This window comes from Schistocerca americana, chromosome 4 (genome assembly GCF_021461395.2).
Source record: "Schistocerca americana isolate TAMUIC-IGC-003095 chromosome 4, iqSchAmer2.1, whole genome shotgun sequence".
In the NCBI taxonomy this organism is placed as follows: Eukaryota; Metazoa; Arthropoda; class Insecta; order Orthoptera; family Acrididae; genus Schistocerca; species Schistocerca americana.
In genome coordinates, this window is record NC_060122.1 from 480,108,649 (window position 1) to 480,135,027 (window position 26,379).

Below are 26,379 nucleotides of genomic sequence, written 5' to 3' on the forward strand. Positions count from 1 at the left end.
TCAAAGCTACCGGTTCTTCTACTACTGTATTTCTTTCCCCCATTCTTGTCAGTCGTTCCCTAATGCTCTCTCTGAAACTCTCTACCACCTCTGGTTCTTTCAGTTTATCCATGTCCCATCTCCTCAAATTCCCACCTCTTTGCAGTCTCTTCAGTTTTAATCTACAGCTCATAACCAATAGATTGTGGTCGTGGTCAGAGTCCACATCTGCCCCTGGAAATGTCTTACAACTTAAAACCGGGTTCCTGAATCTCTGTCTTACCGTTATATAATCTGAGACCTTCCAGTATCTCCAGGCTCCTTCCACATATACAACCTTCTTTCATGATTCTTGAACCACGTGTTAGCTATGATTAAGTTATGCTCTGTGCAAAATTCTACCAGGCGGCTTCCTCTTTCTTTCCTTACTCCCATTCCATATTCACCTACTACGTTTCCTTCTCATCCTTTTCCTAGTACAAAGTTCCAGTCACTCATGACTATTAAATTTTTGTCTCCCTTCACTATCTGAATAATTTCTTTTATCTCATCATACATTTCATCAATCTCTTCATCATCTGCAGAGGTAGTTGGCATATAAACTTGAACTACTGTGGTAGGCGTGGGCTTTGTATCTATCTTGGCCACAATAATGTGTACACTATGCTGTTTGTAGTAGTTTACCTGCATTCCTATTTTCCTATTCATTATTAAACCTACTCCTGCATTACCCCTATTTGATTTTGTGTTTATAATCCTGTATTCACCTGACCAGAAGTCTTGTTTCTCTCGACACCTAACTGCACTAATTGTCACTATATCTAACTTTAATCTATCCATTTCCTTTTTTAAATTTTCTAACCTACCTGCCCGAATAATCGATCTGACATTCCACACTCTGGTCTGTAGAACGTCAGTTTTCTTTCTTCTGATAACAACGTCCTCCTGAGTAGTCCCTGCCCAGAGATCCGAATGGGGGACTATTTTACCTCTGGAATATTTTACCCAAGAGGATGCCATCATCATTTAACCATACAGTAAAGCTGCATGCCCTTGGGAAAAATTATAGCTGCAGTTTCCCCTTGCTTTCAGCTGTTCACAGTACCAGTACAGCAAGGTGTTTTGGTTAGTGTTACAAGGCCAGATCAGTCTATCATCCAGACTGTTGCCCCTGCAACTACTCAAAAGGCTACTGCCCCTCTTCAGGAACCACACATTTGTCTGGTCTCTCAACAGATACCCCTCCGTTGTGGTTGCACCTACGGTATGGCTATCTGTATCGCTGAGGCACGCAAGCTTCCCCTCCAACGGCAAGGTCCACGGTTCATGGGTGGAAAGAAGATATTGGTTTCAAAATATATGTCAGAGTAATATTGTAATGTCTTACATTCAAATAAACACCTCACTTTGCATGTTCTTTAGTTTTCATATTCTCTGATATATACTTCAATAAGCGACAACTCTTTATGAAGCAAAACACGATCATCAGTTACATACTCATATAGAAACATTTACTGTCTTATTATTCAACTTAAATCTTTCACTGTTTGGGGATACTTTCATTTTATTATCGACTCATTTTCCTAGTAAGCATGCCAAAATGTTGAAAGAATCTATAAATCAAAATGTTATGTCACAGTGATGTTTCACTGCAATAGTTTTAGTAAATGTATTATACTTTTCCATGCTTGCTGCAATCACTTATTTTATTATGCTCACTTTCTTCCATCTGCTCACTTAGGTTCATTCATTTCATTTTCCACCGCCAGCTTAAACTTCAACAAATAATCATCACTTTCCAAAGTTCATCTTCAATAGATGTTATTTCATTATCATGTGGAGTCTTTTTTGTTGTTTTCACTGATACATCTACACTCGTACTCTGCAAATCTTTGTGCAATGCGTAGCGGTGTGTGGCAGAGGGTACTTTCAGTACCATCATCTGATCCCTCCAACCCTGTTCCACTCGCGAATAGTGCATCATTAGGGCTTCTTCCTGTTCCATTCACGTATTGAAAAGAGAGAGAGAAAAAAAAAGTGCCATAATGTTTGTGTGTTGTGTTTTTGTTGAATCCTATTGTTTCTCCGTGGGAGGGGGAAGGGGGAGCTTCTACACATAATGTTTTATGCGAGACAGACATGGATGTCAAAGAACGTCTAAATAAATTCTCAGATGAAGACTTTGATGACAGGGATAATGACCCTGATTTCTAGATATTTAGTGATCACAACACTAATTTGGAGCAGGGAACTGAAAGCAAAGAAGATGTTACAGCTGATGACAGTGGAGCAGGTTAGTTCCTCAGTAATAAACTGTTTTCAATAGAGCAAATAGCAGTCACCAGTTAACATAAGAATAAGACAGCAAAACATCATCTTGCAGCTTCCTGAACTGCACAGAATTTGGACAGTCTCTAAGAAAACACTGCTGTTTTAGAGGTATGGAATCTGTCTGTTCTTTACCCAAGATATTTTAGATGAAATCATTTTAGGGACAAATATGAAAATATCTAAACTTAGATCCCAGTACACTAATGATCGCTTATGTTATCTACAAGATGTTGATGTCACTGAATTGAAGGTACTAATTTGTCTTAATTTGTCTATTGGTGTATTCAGCCATTGACAAATCCAGGAACGAATCAGTTTACAGCTGGTCTGCAACCGACTGAACAGGCAGAGATGTTTTCTGATGCATTGTTAGTGAAGAAAGATTTCTCTTTTTACTGTCTGCATTGTGATTGACAACAAGATGACCAGGAGGAAAGAAAGAAAGTAAACAAGTCAGCAGCAATTTCACAAATCTTTCTACATTACATCCAAAACAGTCAACTTTACTACTTTACTAGCTGCAACTGTGTGTGTCGATGGCATGCATGTACCTTTCTGTGGAGGATGAGGGTTTAGAATGCATATGCCAAACAACCCGGCAAAACATGGCTTCAAAATTCAGCACTTGATTGATGCTCATACAAATTACTTGTATAACACATATATTTATTCTGGAAAAGGCAGCAATGGTCACACCCTTGTAGTGTTCCCATACACTCTGTTCTTTGACTATGAAACCTACTGTAAATATGCACAGAAATACTTCAGGTGACAACTGGTACTTGTCAGTAAAACTAGACAATGAACTTTTTTATTTAAAAAGTGACTTCCATGCACCCTGCAGTAAATAATTACCTTAACCCTGAAAAACCTGAGATCATCATGTTTTATAACACAACAAAAGGTGGCATGGACTGTCTCAACCAAAAGTATGCAGCTTATTCATCAAGTTGCTGGGTAAGAAAATGGTCTTCGGTCATTTTCTTCATAGTGGTGGATGTTGCTTTTGGTGTGAATTCTTACGTTGCACACGAAACTTATCCAAAGGTAGAAGTAAAGGCCAGATGGATCTTCATGAAGACTGCAGCAAGAGGCATTACTGAGCCTCATATGAAGCATAGACTTTCTATTGGATGCTTGCCATGAAAGTTAAGTGACACCATCAGAAGAATATTTGACATAAGGCAGGAACACCAGACACTGACAGAAGAATTTGAAAAACAAAAAAAAAAACATGTGCCCTTTAACTCCCCATTATGAAGAAGACAACAAGATATATGCTTCAACTGTGTGGTGTTCCAATTTGTTTGGAGTACGTCAAAGCAGGTTGTGTGAAATGCACGAAGTTGAAAGTGATTAAAATATGATTCAGAACCTCATGACAATGCAAAATTGCTTGTTCTTTTAAAATTAAAATTGCTAAAGTTTCTCCCTTTGTAGAATTATGGAACACAATAGTCAATCTACTTTGAAAAAAATCAGATCTAACTTTTCACATGATTTCTCACAAAAGAAATGTGTTTTTCCACATAGTTATGTTGTGAGGTGAGTGAGTAGAGAGATAACTATCAACTGTTATTTTTAGAACACACTAATAAAAATATACTATAAATTTTGCTGTGCTTTAATTGTCCAGGTATTTTAAATTCTGATTTGTTAAAAAAAAATCATAAAGCCTACTCCCAAGAAGTGTTATGAACAATAGGAAGCAATGTAAACATACAGTCAGCAGACCACTGGTTCTGTATAAACAGAATGGAAAGGTAGCCCAACAGATCCCTCCATAGTAATTATGTTCCTGTCAACATGCATAGCAGCTAAGGGTTAAAAGGAGTTTCCCATATATTAAAGATATGCACCAAATGTATTACAGTGATGCAATTTGAATCAAACTGCACACAGATATAAGAAAAAATCAAATTTGATGAAAGTTTATTGAAAGCTGCACCAATGTGCACAGAGACTTCACACCACGAGGCTATAATAAATTATGCATCTGAATGTATAGTTACTGACTTTTAATCTGCGCACACAACCAGACCCTATGCACATGACTCCTCTCCCCTCTCGCACCTCAAGCAAGACAATGCCCCATTAATTATGCAGTTACCAGAACCTACCTAAAAAGTAAGTAATATCATTTCATCTAACCTGTAGCTATATTTGTGTGCTTCAAATTATTTTATCTTTTCAAAAGTGAAGCTACAATTTAAGACTCTGCATTTCCCAACATTAAGTTACAGCCATGTATACTAATTCAGTGTGTTAATATTAAACAAAGTGATGGATACTTACATACCTGTTGTGCTGAGATATATTCTTCTCGGATGATTTTTAAAATTCTTCTCACCATATTATCAACAGAAGCATGAAGGGGCAAAGAGTTTGATAAACTTCGACCACCTTCTTTGATAATGCTCAGTAACTCCCTGAGATCAATGAAAACCAATAAAAACACAGGAAACAAATAATATAACAAAATTTTAAAAGTGTTTCACGAGTTCAGCGTCATTAATACTAACTTTTGCAGAAATCTATATCTATCTATCCATCTGTATCAACAAATTATAAATAAAGTCCCCAGCCACAGTTTTTGTCTGTACATTCAGGCTAATCTTGTGAGTGACTGTTGGGATCTTGGCATGATTTTCACAAACAGAACAGACTGGCCTACAAGGAAGGATTATGTATATCACTCCATATTATAAAACAAACAAGTCTTCTTGCTGCGGATTCTTACAAGGAGAGGTCGCCAGCTGGGGGATCGACTTTTTGAAACCAAATACATGGTGATGTATGTTAAGACCCCAGGTATCATACCTTGTAGCCATTCACTCTGGTGGGCCCTCATTTGTAACTGACCAAAAAAAAAATTCGGAATTTTTTGTGATGCTCAATAACTTTAAAAAAGTCAAAGTACATAGTCTGGTTGCGTGGTGCAATGGACAGGATGATAGCTACACAGGTAAGAGGTTGTGGCTTTGAATCTCGTCAGCTCTAGTAATTTTTATTTTTATTTTTAAATATTTATCAAAAAGACTGATCATTATTTTTATTCAATTAATTGGTTTGAATGTTATTTTTATTTCTATTCTTTTGACACATTATTTTAACTTCCATATGATTTTTTTTTTAATTTTTTATTTTTTGTTATATTATTCTTTTTCCAACTGAAACTTTTGTGAATATGAATCAAATTATATTTATCTGTTATAACACCCAATTATTTGAAAATTCTGATCTATCAGTTAAAGAAACAAAAGACCAAACAACCTATTTATAATGACTGTACAGTGGTGTGAAAAATGGTTTTTATGTTACCAGATGTGCAATTTTTTTGCATGGTAACCATCATACAAACATTTAAAACAAAACTGCACTACGGACAAAATAACATGCATGTTAAATGATGTATAACACAATTCAAACAAAGTGAGATATAGATATAATTAACACAATAATGTGGACAAAAAAAGCAGGGTGATAAAACAAAAGCAATTAAATCAAAATTAATACATATAATTAATCAAAAACAGATGACCAAATATTTCAAATGGAAAAAAAGAATGATAAGAAGAAAAATGAGAGCACATGAAGAAGTTGATATTATGATTAAAATGATGTGACAAAGGAATGGAAATAAAAAATTACATTTAAATCAATCAGTTGAATAAAAATGACAATCAAAGTAATTTCAATAAAGATTTAAAAATAAAACAAATTAGTGCACCACAACCTTCTGCATGTGAAGATAAAATCCTATCCATTACATCACACAACAAGACTATTTGCTGCAACTTTTTAATGCCTTTTTTTTGCATATGATACCTTGGATCTTAACCAACATAAAATGTATAGATTGTTTCAAAAAGTCGATCCCACTGCTGGTGACCTCTCCCTGTTAGTACTATCTGTGTGAACATGGCACAGGCTGCTAGTTAATGACAAGATACAAAATGTTAACAAAAACTAAACTTTAGATGCAAAAAAACAAAACCTCACAATTCATTAATTTTATTATAAGTGATCAGAAGACGGAGAAGCTGATGGATCCACAGTGCATCCTCTTGCCTTGGGAGTGGAAAACTGTCCGCAAAAACAGAATTACTAGCAATCAAAAACTTTGGAATGTAGAGGCCATGAGAAATCATACAGGCTCATACACTGAACTTCTGTTATTAAAAAAATAAAAAATAAAAAAATGAGGATTTAGGTCTTAAAGTGGAGATAACTTAGGGGATGAACTGTACCCAAACAAATCAGCAAAAGTCAATGAACTCCTCCATAATAATTTGATTTGGAGTGTTCAATACACGAAAGTATACATCAAAAAACTGAAGTGAAAGAAAATCTGGCAGAACAATAAGTGCAAAGAATGCAAATATTATGCGAACATTCACAAACATTGTTGAATCCCCAGCCAAAAGTACGAAAGACTTAAAGAGAAACAGTGAATGGCCCCCTCAAGAGCACATTTCCTTTTCTCTGAAAATAATTATAACAGTCTAGATCACATGGCACATTTATTGAAAGGTGAATGGTTTTGATCATCCCATAATTTTCTTCTGCCCTACAGCCATTTTGATGAACAATGGTTGCCTATGGAGCAGAATTACTGCATGACAATAGTAAACTGATCCTCCTCTTGACTATCACCATTTAGTGGTTCCTGCTCCATACACAGCTCCTATCCTTCAAAATAGGTGTAACTCTCAAGATGACCACGTGATGGTCAAAACTGGTCATCTTTAAATAGATGTGCCTTATGATCTAAACTGTTATAATTTTTTTAAGGATTGTATTTGGATCACTGATATCTCTAGTAACGTTTTCAGAAGTAATTAATAGATTTAATGTTGTGTAGGGAATTTGGCCCCACACAAAAGTAGATCGTTTTATGGGATGAAAGGGATAAGTACTCCTCCTTGTATTATCCAATTCACATGAAAATATGTGTCAGATGGGACAACTAGGATGAAATGAAAGCACTCACCCAAGCCAAGTTGTAACCTGATCCAAGGGGTGCGTGGCACATGGGAAGTTTCCTGAATGGAGCCTCAGGGATACTAGGCAACCTCCTTAATTGTACATTGGTATGGGGATCATGGGCATGGGCTAATGTACCCCCAAGTCTCATGGGACAAAAATGTACAACACAGTAACTAATCTAAAAACTCAGAGACTTGATGATACCTACAATATCCAAACACTGGGCACTGAACCAATGTAAACAGTTTCCACAAATGGGTTGGGAAGCAGACTGTTCACATAAGTGGAAAATATCACTGAGATGCTGGACCAGATTTAAGATCAAAGCCCTGTCTACGGCACAAAGGAGGGAACTTCAAAGACAAGAAAGAGAAAAAGAACACAAAGAATGGCTTCCTAGGAACATATGGAGGATATTAAAATGTCTTGAACCCAAGACCTCAAAGAATAGACTGCCTCAGAGTGAAGCGGCTAAACAGACCCCTCCCACTTCCAAGACAGGGAGTAAGAGAATGAGGAAGGAGTTTGTTATTCCTACATCCCAAGATAACCAGATCCAGCAAAAGTTTAGGCAGAAAAAAATGGCAACAGACAAGGTGCATTCAAGTTGTAACAGTTCCATTTTTTTTTTCCTCGCAAAGTAATCACATGAAAATTGTAACACTTTTTGACAAAATCTCGCTGTACCTGTACATATTTTTCACAACAGCGGTGCCATCATTTCATGAAGACTGGGAATGCTTCTCTAGGAATTTGGTTTGATCGCTGGAAAACTGCTTATGCAATATCGGCATGGCTACTGAATGTGCGACCTCAGAGAGTCTCTTTCATTGTTCAAAACAACCAAAAGTCACTAGAAGCCATGTCAGCGGAATAGGGAGCACAAGGAATCACTTTAAAGTTGTTGTCCCAAAGAAACTGCAATGTCACATTTGTTTGATGCACTGATGTATTGTCTTTTGGTGAAACAGCAAACACGCAGCCTTTTCCAGCTATTTTTCTTGCAATGCTGGAAGGAGCTTGTTCTTCAAAACATCTTAGTAGGACGCACCTGTCGCCGTAGTGCCTCTTGGAATGCAATGAGTACGAATCCCAGAACATGGCCACGATCCTTATCTCAGCTCTGGCACTTCCTCAAAATTTTTTGGAATTGATGAGTGTATGCACTTCCACCGAGCTGACTGGTACTTTGTCTCAGGATCGATTCATTGCCTGGCAACATGCCAAGCAAGCAAACTTGTGGTCATCTTGTCAGCACTCATGGCACCCACCTGGAAGACATTTTTCACATTTTAGGTCTTCATGCTGGTTTGTGTGCACAGGTCCCACAGAAATGCCAACTTCGAAGGCGACGTGTTCCACAGACATTTGGTATTCCTCCATAACAACTTTTTCCACTCGTGGCATCATGTCATCAGACTGGCTAGTGCGAGGCCAAGATTGTCTTGGTTTGTTGTCACATTATGTGCTGCCTTCTTTGAACTGTCAGACCTGTGAATGGACATTAGACACAGTCGTGACACCATTATGTCTCACTCAAGAGGCAATGAATTCCTATCGGTGTCACACCACGCAAATGGAGAAAATGAATGATTACACACTGTTCTTAATATGAAAACGTCACCATTTTAACTATAAAAAGACAGTCCACACTTTTGCAGCTAGAGTACTGTGTGGCATCTCTGTTACACATTCACCAAGAGTGTACACATATTTTAAAACAAACTACATGTTCGTATCAGTTTCCAGTCCTGAGAAAAGAAATCAGGGGTATTACAACTTGAATGTAACCTTTACTGCCATCACAGTTCTAAGGATGGCCGTAATCTAGCAGGGATAACTATTTCTTGACAATAGCTTGCAGCAGGAGGAGTTAGTCCAGATGGTTCTTTTTGAAAATATTTGGGAAGATGCAGGTTACTGTTCCAATTCCAGGACCAGTAGGGTCTATCAAGACAAAAATGCTCTAATTTCTGTCTGTGAAGGGATGGGAAGAGTAAGTGGGCTGAAGGAAAGGGTGCCCACGATATCTCCATGGGAGGAGGTGAAGCTGCTGGTCAAAATAGCAGACGAGCTATTCAAGAATGCAAAGACATGAATTTGTGTACCTTACTACTTAATGAAGTTCCCCAAAGACCTTATTCGAAAATGTACAAGTTCAGCACTAGAAAATCTTAACAGATGACTGGAGGATAATCAACCAGACGGCTGTATCTGATGGGCAAACTCTTGTGGTAGAAGTTGGTGAGAAACCCGTGTAGGCAATGTGAAGCAGGGTCGACACTGTACTTAGGGTTGCCACAGATTACTATCAAGGTGATTATGGATATCAGAAGCAGCAATGGTAACAAGCTAGTGGCTAGATGTGTTGTAGACAAACCTGCAGCACAGTAAGGGGGAAACTGCCATCTTGAGTCACCTTCTGATAAAACGTAAGTTGGTCAAGGCCCTGATCCATGACACCTATTTACATAAAGGGAGGGCTATCAGACCTAAGAGGAACTGGGAGTGAGTTGATTTACACTAGGAATCTAAAAAATTCCCCAGTAAATTTATTTACATTCATGTAAATGGCAAAATTCTGATCCAGATAATAAATGACCACAGATATAAAACAGCACGAGAAAAAGAGCACGAGGGAATCTGTACTGGCCTCCACTTACCTTCCTTGAGAGGACAGTGCTCCTTCCCGGACATATGGGAACTTGTAGACAGCTGCTTGCAGCTGAATGAACTATCACCAGTTGGCTATGATGCCCAGTGAGGGGAAGCAACGACACTAGTAGCAATGGTGACTAACTACTTCAGTACCTACTAGAGAGCAATCTAGGAATCTACAATGGAGGTAAGGAACCTGTCTTCAGGAACAGAAAGCAATAAGTAATTGACATAACTTTTGGGCCCATCTTAATGTGTAGTTATGTCAAACAATGGCGTGTGGTGATGGAGTCGTCCTTGTCTGACTGTACATGTATTAAGGTTAGGATTGAAATAGGAGTTAAACAGACCAAGGCCTACAAGAATCCTAGGAAAACAGACTAGGACACATATAGGAAACACCTAAACTCACACTTATCCGAAATTAAAACTTTGATAAGAAACCCAATAAATTCAGAGGAAATGGCAGATGATGTGGCATCTGGTGCCAAGACCCTTACTCAGAGAACTGTCCAATCACATAGAAACACACGAACAGGTATGTACCTTGGTATAACAATGGTCTCGAATTATACAAAAACAAGCACAATAGGTGAAATATCAGGCCTTTGTGAAATAAAATCATGCTATTAAGCAAGCAAAACAATCATCTTGGAAGGTGTTCTATGAGGAGGAAGAGGAGGAGGAGGAGGAAAATCAGAGCCAGACTTTGCAAAATCCTCCCAAGAATTCCAACACAATCAGGAGGTACACTAAGGAAGGGAGGCGATGAGTATACAAGGACACTGCACAAGAGGTTGGACATGCTCCTCAAAACCAACTTTCCTCAGTGCACTCTGACAGAGAGACTCAATCCTTGTGATGTACTTCTTACAGGTAACCAATGGGACAACTGGGAATCTGTCGAAGTGTTAACTTCAAGCATATCCAGTGATTGGTGGGAACATTTCAACTGTTCAAGTCACCTGGTCCAGATGGCATTTTTCTGGCTCTACTTCAAAAATCAGAAGGGAGGTAAATCAGACTTCTATGCAGACTGCATAAAGCCAATCTAGCAGCAAGAGTCATTCTAATGCTTGGAGGAGAGTGAAGGTTGTTTTCATGCCAGATGGCATTTTTCTGGCTTTACTTCAAAAAGCAGAAGGAAAATAAATTAGATTCTTATGCAGACTGCATAGAGCCAGTGTAGCAGTGTGAATCATTCTAATGACTGGAGGACAGTGAAGGTTGTTGTTAGGCCAAAAGTGATTATCACCTGTCTGGATCACGGTACATCGGCTGGACGAAATGTAAACTGCATGGACCTGGCCCACAACGTGTCAGTCAGGCCAAAAGTAAACATCACGGGCCTGGCTTATGGTACAACGATTGCAACTTGTGATGCCCCCACCACATACAGCACAGGCCAGGCTCATGATAGATTCTTATTATCTCTCTGTATCACATTCAGTTACATTTTATACTTGGTCACATTCACACACTGAAATATATGTTCTTATGTATCAGGGTTGTATCCCCACAAAATGTTTTCAAAATGTAATTTTTGTGAAGAGAACAGTGAGGTTATGTTAATACTTCTGCTACCAACTCTAACTATAGTGACATCATATGTCCTGTATGACAAAAATGCAAGCGATTAATTATTGAGGATGACTACCAGAGCCTCGGATTTGGAAAGAAATAGAAAACCAGTCCAAAAATCTGGAACTACACAATGATTCCTGGTATGAAAGAGGCAATCTTACATCATGTAAGAGTAAATAAAAGAGTAAATAAAAGAAAACTAAATATATTTAATATAATATCTGATAATATGTTTTGTGAGAATATTGTAGCCAAGACTAACTGGTGTGTAGAACAGACCTGATCCAATCCAATCAATATACGAAGAATCAACAACAACTGTTTTCCTGTGGATTGTAATGAAATTAAAAAATATTTTGCATTGTCCATAATAATGGCACAGGTATAAAAACCAAGAATTCAACAGAACTGGTCAAAGAAGGTTGTTATAGAGACACCCTTATTTAGAAAAACAATGCCTCTAAAAAGATACCTTCAGATTGAAAGATGTTTGCACTTTGCAAATAATGATATGGTTGCCAATGTAGACAAACTGAGTGAATTAAGACCTGTGACCAAGTATTTGAATCAAAAATTTAAAGAAGTGTATACAGTGAAACAGGACATTACTATCGATGAATCACTCCTGAAATTTAAGGGACAGATATCTCACAAACAATTCAATCCATAAAAAAGGGACAAGTTGGTATGAAATGTCACAAATTATGCAAGTCACATTAAGGTTATTGCTATGACTTCAAAATATACGCTGGTCATGATAAGCTAAATTGTGATAATAAGGCCTCCGAAAGTTTTGTCAAAGAGCTATCATAGTCAGTGTTACACATATTTTATACACAGATAATTGGTACTCTTCATCAAAATTATTTATGTCATTATCATAAAATTATAAAACAAATGTCACTGATACACGCGACTAGAAAGAATACACCAAAAGATTTCTGTAAAGAAGAATTAAACAAGAGGGCAATACAAAATGAGGAGCTACAATCCTATTCTCTTGGTAAAATGGAAAGATAAGCAAGACGTTCATATTACGGCCACAAAACAGTTGAAATGACTACACAAAGTGATAATTGGTCTTTGAAACCGAGTTGTGTTACTGAGAACAAGGAAATGGTCAGAATTGATTGGTATGACCAAATGCTAGCATGCTTCCCAATCATCCTGTTTCAATGTGTACATCCTCGACCTCAGACAGCCAGTGGGGCTACAGCTGGTTAGCCTATGAGAGATAATGATTACACCATCAGCAATATGTCTGTATCTATACATATGGCCAATGGTACTACTGCTACTTCTGATACTTAGATCCTGTTTCTTACACCATTTCTGCACACTGTTCAGAGTGCATTTTGTCATGGTACTTGCAAATTTGCGAAGTGTTACTATGACTAAATTGTCTGTGTATCCTTCGCAAAGTAGCCTCCAGCGTTTAGCTCTTTAATGAGTTCATTCACCACTAAATTCCTAAGTAGAGGGATCAAAACCCCACCTTGTGAACTCCCTCTGATGGTATTGATCACCATTCTCATATCCAACAAGGTGGCTTCTACCTTTTGTCTACTCAGCACTGTTCTTAATCCACCTAAATACTGTGGTATTAATACCATGATCTGCTGCAGCTCTAACCATGGATTCAAAGGTCGTATTGGTAAAAGTCCCCTCAATATCTAAAAATAAACAGAGAGCAGTTTGCTGACAGTGTAGAGATTTTTCTACCTTTCCATTTGCACAATTTACCCATTTGATACTTCATTGGTTCTCATGTAGAGAAACTTCAGTTAACCTCCTTTCCTTAACATGCACATTAACCAGTTTTTCTAATGTCTTTAATTCCTTAACCCATGATTTAAGTTCCAACAGACTGGACCCAAAAAGTAAACACAATTGCCTCACCTTCAAGCCATTCCATCGTTGGACAAATCAGCCCGACATTGTACCAATCGCACATGACTTACAGAATATAAATACATGTGTATGATCCAACTGGTATAATTTTGTGACATATTTGATAAGAAATTGCAACCTCACGTAATAATTAGGTTAAAATACCACAAAAGATTTTTTTTATCTATTAGCTGACCAACCATAGTCCAACTATCTATATGAGGCTGAGGATGGAGGTACAAAAACATGATATAAGGGACAGTCCCAAGAAATCTGTTGTTGTACCATTCGCAAGGAAGCATATCCAGGTCTCAGACTGGAAACTTAAGCTGTTTGACAAAATTTTAGCCACAGAGGAGGGTGAAGAAGTAACTATGATTAACCCTGGATGTGAAACTAATCTGGACCCCTAGCATAAAGAATATAAGCTCCAAGGCAAAAGGTGCTCTTATGTGCTTTAGAATGGCTTGTGGAAAAAACTGTGATGTAAGTCCTAGGAGCAAGTACAGTTTATACACAAATTGAACAGAGGGTGGCTGCTAAGGAGTGCCAGGAAGTGTAGAGACTGGAGTGCCTCGGCATAACAGGTAGAATTAGCACAACACCCATTGTGGAAACCTTGCTGAACGTACCCCCAATACATCTTTGTGTTACAACTGAGGCAGCAGTAGGAGCATACAGGTTAAAAACTGAAAGTATTTATCATATCCAGAATCCCACACTAAGATAATGCATATGGTGAATATAGGAATAGTCAGCGAAATGTCATCTGATTCAATAAACCTTCCGACAAAACAATTGGAGTAGGGAGCAGTGGAAGAATGAATCATGACACTGCTCAGGTTACAGTTTGTCTTATTGATGGTGCTGGGGCTGGGGTATACAGGGATGGCCTACACTAGAGTGTGCAGTTCTTCTAGGGAAGCTGGCTATGGTAATCCAAATGGAGATATTATCTATCATAGTGTGTGCAGAGGAAAATTTACAAGCTGTACAGATCATAGCATCTACATAAATATAGACAGCCAAACAGCTCTGAATCTCTGTCATCCACTGCAATGAGATGAAAGACAATCACAGAATGCCATGAATCCCTTGTAAGGCTAGGGGAAAGCACCAGAGTTAACATGTTGTTGCTGGTCTTTGGTCACTCAGTTATTGCTGGTAGTGAAGAAGCTGATAGGTTAGCCAGGATATGGGCAAGAGCCTCTACGTATTGGATCAAAAGGGAGCACACACAGAACTCTGGATTAAGAGCAAAGAACAAAACTGGCAAACTAATGATGCTGAAATGATGTTTAAAGAGAAGCTCTTCAATCCTGGGCTTGAACGAGAGATGGAATAAACTCACAGCAAGTTTAATGACTCATCAATGGAACTTCAAGAAATATTTATACATGATGAGAATAGAGAAAAAAGCCCTTAAGTGTAGACCATGTGATGTAGAGGATGAAACTGCACCACAGTCTTCCAGTGTGAAGCACTGGCCAACAGTAAATAAATATTTGTATCACTAATTCCTAAAGAGAGTGTATCTAATGAAGGCCTAGTAAAAGTACTCCTACTAGTCTTCAAGGGCACTGGCTGTATCTCCTAGAATGACAGGAAGAGATAACTTAGTTCTGGCAAGGGCAACAGGGTGCTAAGACCACTTGTTGTTTTGTCTTCCTGATTAAATCAAATCAACCAGTGAACAGAAGGGGCAAGCTGCCTAATACACAATTCAGTTTGAGGTTTGATAAAATGCAAAATAGATAAGCTACACAAACTGGGCTAAAACCCAAAACTGACAGCAGTGAAATTTTTGAGCTTAGTCTATGTATATACTACAATGGAAGGCTACTGGAAAATGGAAATGGTGTATTCATCATAGTAGACAAGAAACTGGTATTCACTGACACAAAGATTGAAGCTGCATGTGAGACTGTTTGGCCAATACTCAGTACCAAGGGTAGGCATGAAAGTATAATTGGCTCCTTCTATCGACCACCAGACTCCTCCCCAGATGCAACTGAGAACTTGAGAAAACCCCTGATCTTGCAAATACATATATTCTCCAACAATTGTTGATGGAAGAGGTGTTAAATCATTCAACAATCAACTGGGAAAATACTACAAGGTGTACAACTTTGCTTCTTCTGTTTTCTCCCTAACATTTGAGGCTTTAATGAAACAAATTGGTTACACATGTATCATTCAAAGTATTTTCCAGAGCATCCCAATACTTTCTCCCATCTTTGGGGCAGTGTACGGATACTGTGTCAAAAAAATTTTTCGTCTTTTGAAGTGATCCAAGAATTGATCCAATTTGTGACTTCTTCATGAGATCAGAAGTGTTGGTCAGCCAGGCCATGCACCACTGATCTAAACAGGTGATAGTCAGAGGGAGCAATGTCTGGAGAATGCGGCGGGTGTGGTAGGGCTTCCCATTTTAACTTTTCCAAGTACTTTTTGACCTCTTTTGCAACATGGGGTTCAGCGTTGTCGTGCTGCAAAATCACTTTATCATGCCTCTCGCTGTATTGTGGCTGTTTGTCTTTTAATGCTCTGCTCAAACGCATTAATTGTGTTCAATAACGAGCACATGTGATTATGTCACTTGGTTTTAACACCTCATAGTACACCACACCAAGCTGGTCCCACCAAATGCAGAGCATGATTTTGGAGCTGTGAATATTCGGTTTGGCCATTGACGTGGAAGCATGGCCGGGATATCCCCGTGATTTTTTGCGTTTAGGGTTATCGTAATGAACCCATTTTTAGTCCCCGGTCACAATGTGATGCAGATATCCCTTATGCTTTTGCCTCTGAAGCAACTGTTAACAAACACACAAACGACATTCAATGTCTCTTGGTTTCAGCTCACACAGGACCCAAGTTCCTTCTTTCTGAATCATGCACATAGCCTTGAGACATTTTGAAATAGCTTGCTGTGTCACTCCCACTAATCGAACCAATTCTTCTTGAGTTTCACGCGAGTCTTCACTCAGCAACATCTCCAATTCTGCGCCTTCGAAAACATTCTCTCTTCCACCACAATGCCGGTCTACGATGTTAAAATCACCGTTCTTGAGCATTGAAACCACTTACGACACTTTCTTCCACTAATAGCGTCCTTACCATACGTACTTGAGAGCATTCGATGAGACTCAGCTGCCGTTTTCTTCTTATTGAAACAAAACAGTAACATCTCCCGCAAATGACGAGAATTAAGCTCGTAAACTGACATTTTCAATCAAGAACAACTTTATGATGCAGACACAAATCGACTAATGTTTGAATGAGGTTATGTTGACCTAGGTCCAAGCTAACTGCCTGACGTCTGTGATCTGTTTCTTTCAACTGCTCCTTACCGTTGTCACCACCTATCGGCAAACAGCAGAAGCAAAGCTGTACACCATGTAATATCAAACAATTTCTCTGAAAACTGCTTGGATCAAACAGCTTGGACATTTATGCAAATATATCTCATCTAATGTCAACAAATATACCTGATCTCTCTGAGGATGTCTATACTCACACTGATATCAGTGGGTATGAAGCAACTGTTGTAACAATTACTACTAAAAATATAATGGGCAACTGAAATAAGCAGGGAGATTAAGGGGTTCTGTAAGACAGATACACTGATGTAGATGGATAAAAAATCAGTCATGCTGTATCTCACAGAGGAATTTAGACATTTAGTTCTTGGCAGGAGCAGGTATAGGAACTGAGGCCCAAATTGACCATGCACTGGGTAGACATGTACCAAGTAGAACAATTCATGGTGGGAGGGACGCTCCATGGCATATGGTTACTGTAAATAAACTTCTAAAGAAACAGGAAGTACTGCATAATAGGGGTAAAATAAAGCATAAGTCTATAGAGCGAGAGAGATGATGAATCAAACGAATTTGGCTGTCACAAGATTTCTTGGTCATATGTAATGGCTGTCAGTGGCAGCAAAATTTATGTCCAGACATTATGGGTGACAGAGAAACTGGAAATTACAGTATAAAAGCCAAAGCAAAAACTTTCAGCTCCATTTTCAAATTTCCTTTGCTATCGGGCTGGGCTAGCACTTGGATGGGTGACTATCCGGTCTGCCAAGTACTGTTGGCACGCGGGGTACACCCAGTTCTTGTGAGGCAAACTGAGGACCTATTTGATTGAGAAGTATTGGCTCTGGTCTCGAAAACTGACATACGGCCGGGAAAGCAGTGTGCTGACCACATGCCCCTCCATATCCGCGTCCAGTGATGATGCCTATGAGCTGAGGATGACAATGCAGCCAATCAGTGCCCTTGGGCCTTCATGTCCTGTTCAGGGTGGAGTTTAGTTTAATTAATTAGTTAGTTAACGAAGATACAGAAGTACTGCCCCAGTTTACCTCTTCCACTATTGCCAAGATTTATGGCTCTGATGATGAGAAACAACTAAAACCATAAAAAACATAACAATGTGACAGGGCACAATGAAATCCTTGTCAGATTCTATACAGAATTTGCAGCCAATCTAGCTGCCATTTTAATCATAATATATCATTGATGCCCTGAATGAAAACATGTGTCCAGTGATTAGAAGGAAGCATGTCACACCTGTCTACAAGAAAGATAAAGTAAGTAATTGTTAAAGCTATTGTCCAATCTCTCCAGTGCTCCAATGTCCACCTGTTGTGGAATTGTACAGCATAGTCTGACTTCAAATAATCAGGGTCTCAAACAGAATAATGTCTTCAATGCCAACCAGCATGGACTTCAAAGACATTGCTCTTACAAATCTCAGCTTGTACATTTCTCACAGGAGATCTTTCAACCGTGGATCAAAGAAATCAGTTAAGTGTAGTATTTCTTTGTTTTCAAAAATAATTTGACTGGGTACCAGATAAATAAAACAAAAGTATGATCATATAGGGTACAAAATAAAATTTGTGACTGGACTGGAGATTTCTTGACAGGTAGGACACAGTATATTATCTTGGATGGACAGTCACCAACATATATAAAAATACTTTCAGGAATACTGCAGTGAAGTGTGTGAGACACTTGCTGTTCATGGTATGTGTTAACGACCAGGCACACAACACTAACATTACCCCAGACTTTTTGCAGGTAATGGAGTTACCTAGAAATAAGCTGCACAAATATCTAGTCAGATCATCAAATTGAGCATCACCACTACCGTCACCTTCTACAATCTCTTGTCCCTGGTTGGGTTCCTTTGGAACGCATACCTTTCCTTCTTTTCCTGTCCTCCCACTATGTTTCCAACTCCACTCTGTCCCAGTCTTCTCCACAGATTCCTCCACTCCAAAGATCCTTTTGACTCTCAGTCATCCACTACGTCTCTTGCTTCCTGTTGTCTTTTCATAACCCTGTCTATGTATTCTGCCAACTCCCTTTCTCTTAACATGCCCCTACAACCTTAGTCTTTTCCTTTCTACAGTCTTTTGCATGGTCTTCTATTTCAGTTTCTCTCCCTACCTCATTTCTCAACCTATCCATTCTAATAAGTCTTATTCTGCTGCTTTGAAATTTATCTCTCAAACCTGTATCTTATTCTTATTCCCCTGCCTTTTCCTCAGTATCAACATTTCTGATGCTTATGCATTTATTGCCCTTATTGCCCCCCCTCCCCCCCCCCCCCCCCCCCAAATGAACAATGGACCTTGCCGTTGCTGGAGAGGCTCGCATACCTCATCCACACAGATAGCTTTACCGTAGGTGCAACCACAACGGAGGGGTGTCTGTTGAGAGGCAAGACAAATGTGTGGTTCCTGAAGAGGGGCAGCAGCCTTTTCAGCAGTTGCAGGGCCAACAGTCTGAATGACTGACTGATCTGGCCCTGTAACATTAACAAAAATGGACTTGCTATGCTGGTACTGTGAAAGGCTGAAAGCAAGGGGAAACTACAGCCGTAATTTTTCCCAAGGGCATGCAGCATTACTGTATGGTTAAATGATGATGGTGTCCTTATGGGTAAAATATTCCAGAGGTAAAATAGTCCCCCCATTCGGATCTCCGGGCGGGGACTACTCAGGACGATGCCGATATCAGCAGAAAGAAAACTGGCATTGTATGGATTGGAGCGTGGAATGTCAGATCCCTTAATCGGGCAGGTAGGTTAGAAAATTTAAAAAGGGAAATGGATAGGTTAAAGTTAGAAATAGTGGGAATTAGTTAAGTTCAGAGGTAGGATGAACAAGACTTCTGGTCAGGATAATACAGGGTTACAAATAATAAAAAAAAAAAAAAAAAAAAACCAACGGTAATGCAGGAGTGGGTTCAATAACGAATAAAAAAAACAGGAACACAGATAAGCTACTATGAACAGCATAGTGAATGCATTACTGTAGTGAAGACAAGCATGAAGCCCAGGCCTACCACAGTAATACAAGTTTATATGCAAACTAGCTCAGCGGCTGAAGAGATTGAGGAAATGTATGCTGCAGTAAAAGAAATTATTTAGATTGTTAAGGGAGACGAAAATTTTGTAGTCACGGGGGACTGGAGTGCAATTGCAGCAACAGGAAGAGAAGGAAATGCAGTAGGTGAATATGGACTGGGGGTAAGGAATGAAACGGGGAGCCGCTTGGTAGAATTTTGCACAGAGCATAACTTAATCATAGCTAACACGTGGTTCAAGAATCATGAAAGAAGGTTGTATATGTGGAAGGAGCCTGGAGATACTGGAAGGTCTCAGATTATACAACGGTAAGACAGAGATTCAGGAACCCGGTTTTAAGTTGTAAGACATTTCCAGGGGCAGATGTGGACTCTGACCACAATCTAATGGTTATGAACTGTAGATTAAAACTGAAGAGACTGCAAAGAGGTGGGAATATGAGGAGGTCGGACCTGGATAAACGGAAAGAACCGAAGGTTGTAGAGAGTTTCAGAGAGAGCATTAGGGAACGACTGACAAGAATGGGGGAAAGAAATACAGTAGTAGAAGAACTGGTAGCTTTGAGAGATGAAATAGTGAAGGCAGCAGAGGATCAAGTAAGTAAAAATAGGAGGGCTAATAGAAATCCTTGGGTAACAAAAGAGATACTGAATTTAATTGATGAAAGGAGAAAATACAAAAATGCAGTAAATGAAGCAGGCAAAAAGGAATACAAACGTCTCAAAAATGAGATCGACAGGAAGTGCAAAATGGCTAAGCAGGGATGGTCAGAGGACAAATGTAAGGATGTAGAGGCACATATCACTAAGGGTAAGATAGATAATGCCTACAGGAAAATTAGAGAGACCTTTGGCGAAAAGAGAACCACTTGCATGAATATCAAGAGCTCATATGGAAACCGAGTTCTAAGCAAAAAAGGGAAAGCAGAAAGGTGGGAAGAGTATATAGAGGTCTATGCAAGGGCAATTTACTTGAGGGCAATATTATAGAAATGGAAGAGGACGAAGATGAGGATGAAATGGGAGATATGACACTGTGTGACGAATTTGACAGAGCACTGAAGACCTAAGTTGAAACAAGGCCTCAGGAGTAGACAACATTTCATTAGAACTACTGATAGCCTTGGGACAGCCAGTCAAGACAAAACTCTACCATCTGGTGAGCAAGATGTATGAGACAGGTGAAATACCCTCAGACTTCAATAAGAACATAATAATTCCAACCACAGAGAAAACAGGTGTTAACAGCTGTGAAAATTACCAAACTATGAGTTTAATAAGCCACAGCTGCAAAATAGACTGGCAATGGCAAGGAAAGCGTTTCTGAATAAGAGAAATTTGTTAACTATAGATTTAAGAGTCAGGAAGTCTTTTCTGAAAGTACCTGCATGGAGTGTAGCTGTGTATGGAAGTGAAATATGGACGATAAACAGTTTAGACAAGAAGAGAATCGAAGCTCTTGAAACGGGGTGCTATAGAAGAATGCTGAACATTAGATGGGAAGATCACGTTAACTAATGAGAAGGTACTGAATAGAATTGGGAAGAAGAGGAATTTGTGGCACAACTTGACTAGAAGATGGGATCAGTTGGCGGGACACATTCTGAGGCATCAAGGGATCACCAATTTAGTACTGAAGGGATGCGCAGATGGCAAAAATTGTAGAGGGAGTTCAAGATGCGAATGGACACTAACCAGATTCAGAGGGATGTAGACTGCAGTAGTTATACAGGGATGAAGAGGCTTGCACAGCTTAGAGTAGCTTGGAGAGCTGCATCAAACCAGTGACTGGACTGAAGACCACAACAACATCAACACACTTGTATTGGAGAAAAACATGCTCAATATGACAACAATTTGCTTTTTGACTATAATACTTGCCTCATACCAGGCTTCTCATACTCTGTAGTAATCCATGGGCTTGCCATCCCTTTTTACCAACCTCCTTATCATTCTGCCAACTATCTTCTCTTATGCTCCCCACATACTTAAAACTTCCAACTTTCCTTGGTACTTGCAATGTAAAACTGTGCACTACTTCCCACTTTCCTTGGTACTTGCAATGTAAAACTGTGCACTTCGCAAAATGCAGAACAGTAGTAGTAGAATTTCTTATGACTACAGTATCAGTCACCATTGGAATCAGTCAATTCATATAAAACAATAGTATGACATGGAATGGAATAATCACAGAGCCTCAGACATAGGTAAGACAGGTGGCAAATTCAATCCATTTGAAAGGTATTGGGAAAATGCTGTCTACAATGGAGATTGCTTACAAATCGCTCATGTGTGCCACCTGAGAGTACTGCGCAAGTTTGTGGAATCCACACAAGGACTATCAGGGGATACTGAATATGTACAAAGAATGGTGGAACAAATGATCACAGCTTTGTTTGACTCATGGAAAAGCTTCATGGAAATGCTGAAAAATAGGAATCGGCAGATGTTTGAAGACAGACACCAATTATCCTTTGAAAGCCTATGTACACAGTTCCAAGAACCAGTATTAAGTGATTAATCTAGATATACTCTTCAGTCATCTATGAAATGTTCCTGTAGGAACCACCAAGACAAGATTAGGCTGACTAAAGATGCACAGAGGCCCTGAAGCAGTCATTCTTCTCATGTTCCATTTGCGATTGGACTAGGAATAAACCTCAGTACAGAGCTCAGTAAGCCGCCTAATATAATTCACTATGGTTTGCATGAAATGTATATAGGGCTAGAGTAGATGAACATGGTGACAATTATTAAAGACCATAAAAATGATTTACTTAACACGAAAACCAGGGAAGACAAAGTAGTAGTGGTGGTGGTGGTAGTAGTATTAGTAGTAGTAGTAACAGTTGTAGTAAACAATTAACTTGGCACTTTAAGCAGAAAAATAAAGCAAAAATTTTTCGAGCATGTATATATTACATGTAAAACGTAATGCTGATGACAAAGAACTTAGTACCCAGATACATAAAAATAAAACAATTACCAAATGATACAAAGAAATAAAAAATGGCATCAAACCTCTTTAAAAAAACTACCAAACAATAAAGCAGCAAATGATTTTCAGTCTATTCCAATATAAAGTAATCTTTAATAAGAGTATTCCATATATATATCCAGTGCTTACCACACATAGCTACTGTAACCACTTTTGGCCATGTAAAAATATCTAGATGTTAGCTAAACAGGCAACTACATTTAAACATAATTTTGGTGGTAATGGAGATAGTTAACCAACTATCAAACTAATATAAACTAAAATGAATTACTGGCACGAAACAAGATTACTGGTGATACCTATTTCAAACATTTTGTGGTGGATTGGCGATAGTGTACTTTACACAGATGAATAAAAATGTAATGGAAATAACAGAGGAAAGGTCCCCAAGATGTGATGAACGGGAGTTGCTGGTTTGGGGACGTTATATTTTGCTACAGCTTTGTGTACAGAAACACTCCTAGGGGTAGTGTCCCCCGCGGAAATGGGTCTTAAATGATAAGGGTTTTAATTTCGTTGGTGACAGAAAACAATACTTACTTTGCTGTTTTCCACTCTGCGTGCGTGATAATATTTTTTAATAATTCAACAGTGGCTGTGGCTATGGTATATGAATCACGCATTTTTCTGAAACAAATATTTATTTACTCCACATATGTCAACTCTTAGTTCTTTCATGTTGATAATTCTCAAACTGCGTACCCACCCTTGTTTGATGTCACTCACAAATCTGTCAATCAACTGATAATGCCCGTTAGTATCTCGCATTTTCGCTTATGGATCTTGCTCGTACCAATATTTATTTATGTACTAGTCTACTATCCTCCCACGCGTCACAGTTTTTCTCTCAAAGCACACCTCTGTGATCACCTCTTTCCTTACAAGTTGTGTCTCTGGCCTCACCGCCTGCGCAGCGCTTTCGGCGCAAGAACTGTTTTAAAAGAGTAGGATAGGAGCGTAGGTCGGAGAACAGAATGAATTAGTTGAACATGAAGAAAATTTCTTCAGTCGGAAAGCTATTCAGTTTGGAAAAATGAGTAAGTTTTCGTATATGAATGTTCACAGTCTAGTCATCATGGGGCAGTGCATTTTGAAATTCCTCCTTTTTGTATGATTGGAAAATAAACGCTTTTTGTTCTTTCAATCCGAAAAAAAAGGTTGCGAAATGCACTAATCCGTTAGTGTGCACCTAGAGATCACTAGCGTGAGCACATATTCCGAACAGTAATTAGCGGATAGAAGGGAGGACAAGCTGTCATTACAGATTTGCGTTTCTAAAACATTTCCAGTTATTCAACAGAACGTTGATTATTATCGGTCAAAGTTTTCTAAACGCGTCCGCGGAATAGCAATGGAAATTGATGCTTTGATGATGTAGGAATTAAGTACGATATTGCAATTTCAGGTGAAAACTACTGGGTACATCTTCGTTTTAAGGGTTACGTTATTGCCTCACAACCAAATTGTTTTTGTAAAATTATTGTTTTTAAATATTTACAAAATATTATACCGTTTTGTGTGTGAAATGCGAACACACAAAAATTAGACTATTGTTAACTGTGTTTTCAGGCATTGAGGAAAGCAACAGAGACGTACATAAATCTTGTAACAATGCAATCGATGAAAAATGTTTAGTCTCTACAGTACCAATACGAAAGGCATAACATTTTTTTTTTAATTTATTGAACTTTACAGACGCCATCTGGTTGGTATGAAAAACAATCACAGCGAAAATATCTACACATACTTTCGTCTATAAGGGTGGACGTTGCAGAGCACGACGAAGCGCTACACGCTTACTACGAAGAAACTTCGCCGTGGCAACTCTGTTGCGTTGCTACTTCATTCTGGGGAAGGATGAGTAATGTTCATTTCTATAGTCGGAAGAAATTTAAAACGAATCCATCAGCAGAGATTTACAACGATTATAATGATATAAGGCGCGTGAGAAGAGTAAAAAAGGCGAGCTGTAAAACTTTATTTCTGGATACTATAGATCATTAAAGAGTTGTTAGGTAAGTCGAAACTGTAGCTGATAGTGTTGTTTGGTCTGCAAACGGAATTTGACCGAATGTGTTAAGCGAAGTGACGAGACCGTGAATGCGCAAGGGCGATTTAAGTTCCAGTTGGGTTACACTAAAAAGAGATCGTCTGATTTCCTTGTAACTGGCTCCTGATTAGTATTCCACTCAGTGTATTATTTGTATTTCATGGAAGACAAGAAAATGTCTCCTATCACTCCTGAACACCTGTATCTTCGCGCATGAGAAATGTGGCATCAATAATTACAGAATTGACTAAAGGTTTATCCAATTTGCAGTGGTGTGTCAAAAAAATACTTATTGCATTAGAAAAAAATAAAACCGTTTCAACATGTGCGATTTGTGGCTCAAGCGTAGATAAAAATTTCGCAGTAAACAGGCGCACCAGACGCATTTTCTCTCGGTGGACTGCCCCTATAACTGTTGTGATTCTTGACATTTAAAACGTCACCTGACTCGCAAACTTTTTAATGGGGAAAGAGGAGTAGTCTTATTGTCTTGTGCTGCCGCCTACGTTGACGAAATGAACTAATGGCTTTGGATTTCAGCGAGTCTTTGCCTCAAACGAAGTTTACCGGAGAAAATAATAGCAGCAATTTGTTTCGCCATGATGTTGATGTGAATTAGTTTGTCAAAGCCACTTCCCGATGTTGTACTTAGGCCCATATCAATGTAGAAAATACGCATTCCTCAGGAAGGGAAACGGGGGCAGCATTTCGTGGATACCAAAGAAAGCTTCAAACGTGTTTGAAGCTTTCGAGGCCGTATTCATGGAACTATGAACCTGGACTCGTTGTCTTTTGCCTTGTCACAAATATGTTATTTGGTTACAAATTTAACAAAGAAAAATTATAAGCAAAGTGTTCAGGATATATATCATGTAAGTAATAGGAATGTAATTGAAGAATATTAATATCGTCTTGAATACGGTTTGTTGTGTGCTTGCATATGGTGGATAGTTGAGAGGAAAGAGCTGGATCAGAAGTTATCTGTGCAAAATTTTCGAAAAACTGAAAATATAGACTTATGAAGTCAAGTTCTTCAGAGTACGCCAAGTGACACCAGTGAACGGATTCGTAAACAAACAGAAAGAAACAGACGCAACCCGTAAGGGTCTTGGTTTGCAAGCTATAGTAGGGTTTCTGGCCCTGTTGCATCAAATTATGAAAAAAATGTTGGAGTGTTAAGTGCTTCTGTGTTAATTATTGCCGAAATTCTTGACTGAAGATTGCCATGTTGAATTCAGTTCGTCGAGAGCGTACTAACTATTTAGTGAAATGCCAGATTTGTGATACACAAAATCGGTGCGTAGTTGCAGGAAACTCATATTTCTTCTGTTTTGAATTGCTTTTTGGTAATTCCGCCTAAGCTGTGACTCTATCAAAATTATAAGAAACTTTGAATTTTATTTCTGTTACAGTTCACGAACATTGAAATAGTTTTATGTAATTGTGGGTTCCGAAAAAAAAGGGGGGGGGGGGTTATTTGTCGTTGTGGAGCGTTTGAGAGGTATCGTGTGTAC

At 38.8% G+C, this 26,379-nt stretch overlaps 2 protein-coding genes across 8 annotated transcripts in view; one reads left to right on the top strand and one right to left on the bottom strand.

Annotated features, from left to right (window-relative positions):
* Positions 1–23,705, bottom strand: part of LOC124613131 (translation initiation factor eIF-2B subunit beta) — a 68,417-nt gene extending 44,712 nt beyond the window's left edge. Inside the window, exons 1-3 of the mRNA XM_047141748.1 lie at positions 23,522–23,705; positions 23,356–23,442; positions 4,610–4,739 (exon numbers count right to left, since the gene is read on the bottom strand). Of these exons, the coding sequence (XP_046997704.1) occupies positions 4,610–4,739; positions 23,356–23,442; positions 23,522–23,583 (279 nt within the window). The 5' untranslated portion in view covers positions 23,584–23,705. The remainder of the gene's footprint in view (positions 1–4,609; positions 4,740–23,355; positions 23,443–23,521) is intronic.
* A 1,724-nt stretch (positions 23,706–25,429) lies between these two features.
* Positions 25,430–26,379, top strand: part of LOC124614000 (CCR4-NOT transcription complex subunit 1) — a 126,391-nt gene continuing 125,441 nt past the window's right edge. For 6 of the 7 annotated variants that reach the window (XM_047142800.1, XM_047142804.1, XM_047142802.1 and 3 more), the window contains exon 1: positions 25,431–25,737. In XM_047142800.1, coding sequence (XP_046998756.1) covers positions 25,636–25,737 — 102 coding nt within the window. In that variant the 5' untranslated portion in view covers positions 25,431–25,635. Of the gene's footprint in view, positions 25,738–26,379 lie in introns of all 7 variants that reach the window. The other variant, XM_047142805.1, reaches the window with a different exon arrangement.